Source organism: Amblyomma mixtum, chromosome 1 (assembly GCF_055824585.1).
Source record: "Amblyomma mixtum isolate Tamu chromosome 1, ASM5582458v1, whole genome shotgun sequence".
NCBI classification, from domain to species: domain Eukaryota; kingdom Metazoa; phylum Arthropoda; class Arachnida; order Ixodida; family Ixodidae; genus Amblyomma; species Amblyomma mixtum.
Window position 1 is genome coordinate 208,572,462 of NC_143012.1, and position 11,303 is coordinate 208,583,764.

General features: G+C 49.0%; 1 protein-coding gene across 1 annotated transcript; it reads left to right on the top strand.

The window, feature by feature from the left end:
- Positions 1–7,632: 7,632 nt before the first annotated feature.
- Positions 7,633–10,905, top strand: LOC149370690 (uncharacterized). The gene is made up of 2 exons (XM_089578454.1): positions 7,633–7,651; positions 9,578–10,905. The coding sequence occupies exons 1-2, from the start codon at positions 7,633–7,635 to the stop codon at positions 10,903–10,905; spliced, it is 1,347 nt and encodes a 448-aa protein (XP_089434580.1).
- Positions 10,906–11,303: the final 398 nt, after the last annotated feature.

An 11,303-nucleotide genomic window follows, 5' to 3' on the forward strand; every position in this document is an offset into this window, starting at 1 on the left:
TTTTCTAGTCAGACCAGAAAAAAAATCGTTGTGCACGATGGGATTCGAACCACCATCCTTCCGTTCCGCAGCCGAGCGTGCTAATGGCTACTCTACTTCCTTTTTTTTTCTTTATTGCCGTCTGTGACATGATAACAAAAATGTACAAATGATAAAAACATCAGCCTAATTCGGCTGACGTATCAGGGCTTAAAATCTTCTCAATGCGACCAGTTCATCAAATACAGTAATCCATTCAGGTGGGTCAGCTTGTGCTCGGTACATTTCTCTCAAGCTCGCAACACTTTCAATAAAGTTTTCGCGCACCGAGCGAACGTTAACATCCGCGTGTCGCACTTGCATCCGTGTCCTCCAGAGGCTGTGGAGGCCCAGAAGCATGATTAAATCATACGGTACTCCTGCTTCATTCTGAATTGGCAGGAATCTGATGCCGTAGGGGTCCAGGGGAAAATCTTTTTTGACTGTTCGTTGTAGCACATCCCAATAGAAAACGGGGTCCCAACAGTCCAGAAATACATGTTCTACTGTCTCAGGTTTTTTGCATAAGAGACAGTTTGTGGTCCATGGGACAAAAATCCCCTTTTCGTGCAGCCACGTTTTAACAGGAAGTGTATTCGAGTGCAATTTAAAGAAAAAAGATTTCGTTGATGGGTTCACAGGCATATTTTTAACTCTCTTTAATACATCGTGCCCTGGGCCTCCACGATAAGGTAACCGGTAGATTGGGGTCGGTAACATGGTGTCCACCAGATCCTTATACAGCTTTTGCTTTGACACTTTAGATAAGTACTCAAGGGAAAATCGCACATGGAGCTGCCTAAAAGAGAGTACAACTTCTCGCATGTACCCATTGACAGTGCCACACATATTCGCACAAGATGAGACGACAAATTCAGGAAGAAGTCTCTGCAACCGCACTTGGATAACAGTCATAAGAAAATTATCCCTTTGATTTCGGAGAAAGAAAAAACGCGAAACAACTTGACGCAGAAATAAATGCACAAGGCCGAGGCCTCCTTTTTTCACTGAAAGAAACACATTGGTACGGCTGGTTCTCTCCCAGTTTGACGATCAAATAAAAACAGCAAACACTCGATGCATCTTTTGAATACTGGGCCGAGATGCGCACAGCACATTCATCAAATACCATATTTTGGATACAAGGAAAAGATTGCAGACGGAGGCTCGCGCAAACATTGATAACTGCCTCCCTTTCCAGGCATCTGCTTTCTCCCTCGCCCTTGACGTATCTTCATTCCAGTGTTCACTTGCATCGCGATAATGCACTAAGGGGACGCCGAGATATTGCGTCGGCAAAGACGACCATCGCATCCTGGAAAAGTGTTCAGGCATCGCTTCCCAGTCGCCATGCCAAAAGCCAGAGCTTTTGTCCCAGTTTATGAGACACCCCGTTTGTTTGCAGAATTTATCCACCGTGCTGATCACCTCAGTAATGCTGCCTCTGTCTGAACAGAATACCGCAATATCGTCCGCATAAGCAAGGATGTTGACGTGAGTCGACTGCAATCGAAAGCCCGTGATGCTCTCACTTTTGATGATAGCTAAGCACAGTGGCTCCAAGTAGGCCGCAAACAGCAGAGGCGATAGCGGGCATCCCTGCCTTACTGACGAATGAACTGCTATCCTGTCTGTGAGGTCACCATTAATAATAATGCGCGTGGTGCAGTTTGCATATGCCATCTTAACACCTTCTGCAATAATACGGCCTACATTAGCGTGCTCCAAAATGCTGAAAATGACATCATGGGAAACGCGATCGAAGGCTTTTGCCAGATCTAGCTGCATCATAGCGATGCGGTCCCCGAGCACATCGCAACATTCCAGCACGGTCCGTGCGACGTGCACATTTGTGGCGATACTCCTACCTTTGATTCCGCAAGTCTGGTGCGGCCCAACCAATTTCGTAATTATGATCTGCAATCTCTTTGCTAAAACCTTCATGTACAATTTATAGTCCACGTTGGTGAGGCTTATCGGGCGATAATTTCCCACCAACAACCTCTTTTCTGGGACATCTGATTTCGGAATCAGCACTATGTACGACGTGGTGAATGAGAGTGGCACTTGTTTTCTTTCGTAAGCTTCATCTAGAACTCGTAGCAGTAACTGAGCGACTGTGGGCTTAAATGCTTTGTAAAATTCGGCCCCTATTCCATAAGGTCCTGGAGCTTTTCCGGCTTGCAGGTCTTCGATTGCAGTCTCTATTTCTTTTGCAGTTATGGGCTGCTCAAGACGCTCCTTCACTTCGTCCTGAAGTCTCGGCAGGAGAGGCAAAAAGTCAACCAGGAAGGCCTCATTCATGTCACGCGTATGTCCAAGAAGCTCAATGTACTGCTCTTCAAATAGCTGCTTGATTGTAAAAGCGTCATTCGTGACTTCATCTCCGTTCCTTATCTGCCTGATTTCGTTTTGGCAAGCATAACGCTTTTCGTCACACAAAGCTCGCTTCGTCGGCGTTTCACCAGCCCACAGTTTCTGTGTCCTTGCGCGTATAACGGCAGCTTTATACCTTTCAGTGTCTAAGCGTTCGAGCAGGCTTTTCACCTCCCTTAGGTCCTTAGAAAACTTCCCAGGCTCGGAGCTTTCCATGCCTATTAAAAATTGCAGTTGCTCGCGAGCTTCTTTTTCTTCCTGTTTTTCTTCGTATCGCTTCAAGCAACTTTTTTCAATGGCCCTTCTTTTTATCCACTCCTTGAAATCTTCCCACTGAACCGCAACAACGCTGGGTCGCTCCTCAAGCAGCTTCTGCATTTCATCCGCAATATCAGTTACGAATTCCTCGTCCTCTAAAAGCTTTACATTAAATTTCCAGAGGTTCCAGTTAAATTTTGTTTTTCTTTGCTTTATGCCGAAACTTGCGATCACTAGGCAATGATCACTGAAAGCTACAGGTATAACTTTGCAACTCGTGCAAAGAGACACGAGATCAATGGATGCATAAATTCTATCCAACCTGGCATGACTATTACGCTGAAAATGAGTGAACTGAGGTTGATTCCCTTCGGTAAATATACTGCCAATATCCTCTAAGCTATTATCATAAGCCAGAGATTGAAGCAATTGAGCACTCTTGTCACGCACAGGCGTACCCTTCACTCGATCATTAGCGGCACACACACAGTTAAAATCTCCCAACAGCAACAACACTCGGTCGCAAACAAGGTAGGGCTCCAAACGGGTAAAGAGATCAAAACGCTCAGATTCAACATTTGGAGCATACACACATATAATGCGCCAACATAAATTGGAAAAAGAAAAATCAACAACAATAAGCCGTCCACTAGGGCAAGAAAAAACCGACTCGACAGTGATGCCTAAATTATTTCGGACAAATAATAGCACCCACCCGAGGTGCCAACGGAATGGCAAACACAAACGTTAAAGGCTGCACGAAAGGTGGACACCATGCGATCAGTGGATTCCTCACTTTCGATCTTAGTCTCTTGGACTGCAACTATGTCAAGCGCGTTTTCAGCAAGCAGGCGGTTAAGCTGGCACTGACGCCGTCGTGCACCAAGGCCTTTCACATTCAAAGTTGCTACATGTAAAGCTGTGTCTAGTTTCATCGCCATGCCCTATGAAAAGGAGACTTGAGTCCCACATTACCCCTCATAGTCAGCCGAGCAGTCTTCTTAAACTCACTGTGCATGTACGGTGTCGCCTTTCCAGATATCCGCGTGCAGGCGTCGGGAACCCATGGGTAATTCCTTCGCCAGCAGATCCAGATCCGTGCACACAGTCTGATGGGTACCACTCCCCACCAAAAAAAAAAGACAACAAGGAAAAAAAAAGAAAAGCAAGAAAAAAAAACAGCACAAATGCACATTGCAGAACTACGGAGGCGGTTTCCCCGCCTGCCTTGTCTCGGCCATGACGTTCGGCCGCGGCTTGAACATCGGACGCCGGATTCCCGGGGCCTTCGACGGCGGTTCGTCGCTGCCACCATCAAGATGCGTCTTTTCGCCGGCGCTTTCCTCGCGGGAGCGTTTTCCAGCCGTTTGGGTGCCAGCCTCCTCAGTGAAGTCCATGCCTTCGGTGTTGGCAGGTTCAGCGCTGTCCAGAGCTTCGGCCGTGGCTTCTGGCGCGCTCTTCGGCGCGCCATCGCCACCCTGTTGAAAGGCACTCTGAACTTGTACTACACTCGCCGGTACCTCACTTGACGACGCCTTCTGCTTCGTCAAAACCGTAAGCGACGGCCCTTCCCTCGCTGCTGGTTGCCCGTCTGCACGGGCTGCATCTTCCGCATCAGCCTCGTCCATCAGCAACTCAGACTTGTCTACTCCTGTACCGGGGCCGGTAATGCTCGCGTAAGTGCGGGCACACTGTCCGTCTTCATGGCCGAACCGTCGGTAGGTTCCGCAACGCGGGACTCGGCATTCCTTACGGATGTGCCGCGTACTCTGACAGCGTAGGCACAACGGTGGTCTGCCCGGCACAGCAACGAGCGCCAGCTCACCGCTAACATTCAGCTGGTGCGGCAGGTCGTCCAGCTTCACGCCAGCTCTCAACTTCAACGTGACGAGTCTAGTAGTCGAGCCTTTTTCTGACATACCACTCACGCGCCAGCGCTCGCGGGCAACTTCCGTCACTTTTCCGTACGGCGCAAAGGCAGCCCGAACATCCTCGTCTGGCACGTTGTGTAGCAGCCAGTGAAGTTTCAGTCGCACGTCTTGGTTGGCCGGGTCAATCACCAAGCAGCGGCCTTTTTTCACTACCAGCTCACCGACACTAATAATCTTGGTCACCGCTTCAGCATCCTTGAGAGTGACGGCCCAGACGTGGCTCATCCGATACGCCCCCATTGCGATAACATCGGGGAGCAGCGACTGCTCTGCTCAAGCGTCGCGGAAATCTTCCACCCGGTACGGGCGGGCCCTGATATCGGCGTGCAAAAAAACCGTATTCAAAACGAACCGACCTGTAGGCAGTGCTGGCAAAACAACCTGGTAAGTATTTTCCTGTTGACTAGCCCTGTCACCGCGGCCTGACACGGCCGCTGAAGCCGCTCCATCGGAGCCCTGCATCCTGCGTCCGTTCACTGGCGTGGCCGGAAGCAGAATCTACTCTACTTCCTGCCAACGCATATGCAGTTCTCCTTGTATAGGACGCTGCAGAGTGTTTGCAGAACGGCGTCGAGTCAGACGGATGCCTCCCACACCCTCCAGTGTCTCCAGCATTTAACATTCACAAACAATTGTGTACTTAACATCTTAACCACACATCAGTGACGCAAGCAGCAGCACCGCGCTAAAAGCTTTCACCTCACCGCACTTTAGCTAAACAAAGTGCCCCCCTGAATTTTTTTAAAGCACTGCACCGAAGAAGGACCCGTGTAGGTTTATTGCAGGCAGCCACCAGTCCTCTTTGCAAATGTCGCAAATGTCGAACTCGCACGGGCCCGCCAACTTGTGGTACTGGGGTTTGGTTCAAAAACCAGCAGCGTATCTCCTGGCTCTTCTCGGATGACAAGTTTCTCTTCATGACTATCAAGGAATGAGACACAAAGGCTTCCTTAATGGCGAGTACGTGTGAAAATAAAAATAATGTACTAAAATCGCAAACTTGTGCCTGTAGCTCTCATATGCATTGCCTGAATAAATCGCAGATTACATCAGTAGCTATCGCTGAATCTCGGTTTGGTTTATTGGGGTTTAACGTCCCGAAGGAACTCGGGCTATGAGGGACGCCATAGTGAAGGGCTCCGGAAATTTCGACCACCTCTGTTTCTTTAACGTGCACTGACATCCCACAGTACACGGGCCTCTAGAATTTTGCCGTCACCGAAATTCGGCCGCCGCAGCCTGGATCGAACCCGCGTCTTTCGGGTCAGCAGCTGAGCGCCGCAACCACTGAGCCACCGCGGCGGGGCCGCGTGGCTCGTATCGTATCGTAATCTCGTATTACACAGTGAGAACCGTCCTGGAAGTTTTTTTGTTTAATTCATAAATTCAAAGTTATTTCCTGAGGCATAAATAAAAGCGATAGAAAATTAACTTGGTTGTCTGAAGCATTACAGGCCACGTGGCTCGAAATATGAGTGGGGATGTGACTGGCATCTTTCGTGAAACTGCGTATCACGTGCGCCTCCTACATGCATTCGAGATGTCTCTAGCCACGCGCGTCTATTTTTGTGTGTTTTCGCTCTTTCATGACCATTGATCGTTCTTGCCTGTCTAATCAACGCCCAATATTCTTGGCCGCCGCCACATTCAAGGAGGAGGAGGAGGAGGAATAAGAGAAAAGGCAGGGAGGTTAACCGAAGAATAATCGGTTTGCTACCCTACACGAGGGGGGGGGGAGGGGAAGGGGGCGAGGGGAAAAAAAGAGAAAGGAGAGTCACATGGAAAGTCAGCGTTCGTTAAAGTCACAGCCTATCATGCAGGCCAGAAGTTCGCAAGAAGCGGAGCAATGTCTTGGAGGCCTTCACCGCCGACGATCGCCGCGGCCAGTGGCCGAGAATCTTCATTTCCGTCAGTGGGCGTGGATCCAGACGCTCCAGCGCACGGCTGAAAGACTGCCTTTCGGCGCTGTAGGCAGGGCAGTCACAAAGAATGTGGGATATAGTCTCGTCATACCCGCAGATAGCCCATGCAGGATTATCAGCCATTCCGATTAGGAAATAGTAACTAAGAAAGAGTAAAATTTTGAAGGATGCAATCTGCCGATCCTTGACTGAGCCCTAACAAGCGAATCATTTCTTATCCGGTGCGCAACATATTTTTAGGAGTGGTTTACGTACTGTCTCACAGCTGATTACCCCTTGTCATGATGCTTTTCTCACACTTAAGAATCATAAGAATAAGCAACAGATGTATGCGGTATTTTTGGATTTCGCCAACTCCTATGATAAGGTTCTCCACTCTAAACTCATAGTAAAGCTTCAACCTGCCGGAATGACTTCTAAACTCATCGATCTCGTTAGAGCTTACCTAAATGGCATATACCAAAATGTCAACGTTGACAAGCAGTATTCACACGCACTTGCTTTATCATGGTTTGGTTTGGTTTATTGGGGTTTAACGTCCCAAAGCGACTCAGGCTATGAGGGACGCCGTAATGAAGGGCTGCGGAAATTTCGACCACTGACATCGCACAGCACACGGGCCTCTAGAATTTCGACTCCATCGAAATTCGACCGCCGAGGCCTGGATCGAACCCTCGTCTTTCGGGTCAGCAGCCGAGCGCCGTAAACACTGAGCCATCGCGGCGGGCTGCTGTATCATGTGGTGTCCGCCAGGGATAACCTTTGGGGTCTATCCGGTTCACCTACATCAATAACATTGCCAGTGTGGTTGGTTCTGAAGCTGAAATAAAGCTATTTGCAGACGGCTGTCTTCTCTATATAACCGTTAACTCCGCAGCACATAATATAAAAGAACTCTGAGATGTGGTCATGGGCAGACATATTTTGCAGCGACTCTTGTTACATGGGTGGCAGCCTACGGGTTCGAGAAAATTGGTCTTTAATGATGTTAGTATATCACGCAGGCTTTTTGATCTTCTGTAAACTAGTTTGGGTGGCTCTGAAAATATGTTCTTCAGGCGATCACTTTGCATAAGAATGTTGTACTGATCATTTAGGATTGCCGAAATTTTTGGAGCAGGTCCAGAATGGGCCAAGACAAGGTTGGTATGAAAGTGCCAATTTTTTGGTGTATCTTTGGCAAATAGATTCCCTCAGAGTTGTGTATCAGCGCGCTTTATGGCGTGATCTGTCAGTTGTGGTGGCTGCTTCTGTTTAGTCAGTCAGCTACGAAGTGTAGCGCAGTTGCGTTCAAAATCAGATTGTTCCGAGCAAATTCGTTTGAAGCGAAACACTTGACTGTACGGGATGCTAATTTTAACATGCTTGACATGGCTACTATCAAAGTGCAGATGCTGTTCGCGGTTAGTCGGTTTATGTTGTACTGTTTAGTTAAGCGGTCTTTGTGAAGTGAGACTGCGAAGTGAAAAAAAAAAAATCGTTGATCTTAAATACGTATGGGAAAATGATATGAATGAATGCACGCTTTTGGAATCGGCAATAAATGATATAGGAGCTCGCCTTCGCCATGAGGCCAGATGCATAAAATATCGTCGATGTAACGCCTATAGCAAAACAGTATTGAAGACCAGCTTTCCAAAAATTCGTCTTCAAATATCCAATTAAATATGTTTGCATAATTGGGGCTTATTCGCGTACGCATTGAAGTGCCACTCATCTGGAGATAATGTTTGACACCAGATTCAAATTTATTTAACTGTAATATAAGTTTCAGGAAGGTGGCTAAAATATAACTATTACTGTCTTTTCTTTTCAAGCTTTATTTTAGGCAGTCACAACGGCCCAGATACCATATTCATGCGGAATGTTCATGTAGAGCAATGTGACCTCGAGCGGGACAAACAATGATCCCGGAAGAATAGTAAGATCAATGACGAAAGAGAGGAAGTGCGTTGTGTCTCTCATGTAAGATGGAAATGTGGCCGGAATGTTATTAATGATCGTGGCGACGTAACGAGACAGATTTTCCTAATAGTGCCGACGCCGGAAACAATGGGCCTACCTGGATGCTTTCATTATGAATTTTAGGTTGCAAGTAGAATCTACCGGTTACCGGTCTAAGGGAGACAATGGAGCGAAAAGCGCTTACTGTAATTTGGTTGTCATTATAAGGGTCTACCAAACTATTCTTAAGATTATCTTTGAACTGGTCTGTGGGATCATACTCCACAGGCTGATAGAAAGACTCATCTGTTAGCTGCCTGCGTGCCTCTGAGACATAATCACATCTGTTCATTGTTACCACAGCACCACCCTTGCCAGCCGGCTTAATGATGGTATCGCTTCGAGGCGCTAACTGCTCCATCGCTTTTGTTTCGCGAACTGAAAGGTTTCGATGAAAAGAGACCTGTTTCTGATACAGTTGTGGAACGTCTTTTTGTACAGCACTAATGTACGACTCTTGGCACTTGTCACGCTGTGCAGGAGGAACCAAGGGTTTGTAAGATGGCAACGTATTGCACGATTCGTTTTAACTAGGCTTATTATGAAAAAATTCCCGAAGTCGAAGTTCCCGGAAAAATTACCAAAATCTTTCATCAATTGAAACTCGCGATACGCATGTGTGGCAAGACAAAAGCGGAGGTCCCGAGACATCACTTTGCTTTGCTTTCTTCCATGCTTAATTCGTTATCTGAGATATTAATCATATTCTAAAAATGAGGAGGACTGCGTTCTTTTGAACCGCTAGTGCCGCCGGGGCAGAAGATGGGCATTCGTTGTATATATATATATATATATATATATATATATATATATATATATATATATATATATATATATATATATATATATATATATATATATATATATATATATATATATATATATATATATATATATATATATTGTGATGAAGAAGAAGTGCCCGCGCGGCAGCGGGACTGCTCTCGGCGAGCGCGCGCTTCCTGTTGGTGCCGTTGGAACCAGTGCCTGTCGGTGAACGCCGTTCCGCGCTTTGTGCTTTGTGTCGAGCTGTGCTTTGTGCGTTGTACCCGAAAAACCCATTACAAGTGGTGGAGTTGGACTCTGATCCCGTCCTGGAGCTGAGAAACGGCACCGTTACCACCCAAATTCCGAGAAACACATCCCCGCCGCCGTCATCGGTTCCGCCAGCACCTGTTATCTGCGCTGGCATGCCTCGGCAGCGAGACCCAGCTGTCTTCAGCGGCACAGGTGACAGTGATGTCGAAGATTGGCTGGCGTCCTACGAGCGGGTAAGCACGCACAACCGCTGGGACGATACCATGAAGCTTAACAACGTTATTTTCTACCTTGCTGACGTCGCCAACCTGTGGTTCCGCAACCATGAAGCAGACATAACCACCTGGTCGGCTTTCAAAACGAGCTTTGCCGAGGTATTTGGCCGTCCTGGCGTGCGCAAGCTCCGCGCTGAGCAGCGCTTGCGTGAGCGGTCGCAGCAGCCAGGTGAGAAGTTCACCAGCTACGTGGAAGACGTCGTAGACCTGTGCAAGCGCGTCAATTCTGAGATGACTGAAGCCGATAAGATCCAGCACATTATGAAAGGCATCGACGAGGACGCCTTTCAGATGTTCCTTGCCAGGCAGCCGGACACCGTTGCCTCCGTCATCAGCTTGTGCCAGAGCTACGAGGAGCTGCGCAAGCACCGCGTCCTCGCTCGTCACCCTATGCGGCAGGCCGAGGTACTATCTGCGGATGCCATGGTCGCTGGAGAACCCCAGTTCATGCAAGAGGTGAAGCGGTTTATCCGTGAAGAAGTTGCACGTCAACTCGCGCTCGTGCATGCGCCCCCAGCTCCGTCACCAGCACTTCTACCGGCCTTTCAGCAGACCATCCAGGCACAGGTCGCAGACGCCCTGCAGATCGCGGATGCCGTGCCACCAGTCCCCCAGCAGGCAGTGGCTGCCCCGCTTACCTACGCCGCCGTCCTGTCCCGCCCGGCTCCTCATACCACGGGCAATTTCTCCGACGCCACAGCAGCTCCGCCGCCCTTGGCACCACGACCTGTCCGGCCGTATCGGGTTCCCGCCCCACCATCGTTGCCGCACATGGCGTCGGCCCCCCTCCCCTACGGTCGCCCATGGCGCACTAGGGACAACAGGCCCATTTGTTTTGCCTGTGGCATTGCCGGACATGTCGCTCGCTACTGCCGCAATCACTCTTATTGTCCGCCTACTGACGTCATGACGCACTCAGCATACGGACCTCACACGCAGCGGTACCGCATGCAGCCTAGTTCGCCACCATCTGCGTTCACCACTGACAACCAGTCCGCAACGCCGCACCGCTCCCATTCTCCGCGGCGCCGTTCCATCTCTCTGATGCGCCGCCGCGCCAGCCCCAGTGAAGCGGAAAACTAGTGAGCGCAGTTCACGAGGCAAGAGCTGCGCCTTCCGCGAACTTTACAAGGCCTCTGACGTCCCCCGCCAATGTCGTTGATGTAGTAGTAGACGGTGTTGCGACGTGTGCCTTGATAGACACCGGAGCAGCCGTATCAGTTATAGACGCGAAATTTTGCCGCCGCATCAAGAAAGTTCTGACGCCATTCCCTGGTATTTTACTGCGTACTGCTGACGCCCAGCAAATTCAGCCTCTCGCCGCTTGCACTGCACGAGTTGCTATCCAAGACGTCATCTACGCAATTGAGTTTGTGGTACTCTCCTCCTGCTCGCATGACGTCATTCTTGGGTGGGACTTTCTGTCGGAACACTCTGCTGTCGTCGACTGCGCCCGTGCTGAAGTCACACTCTCTGTCCTA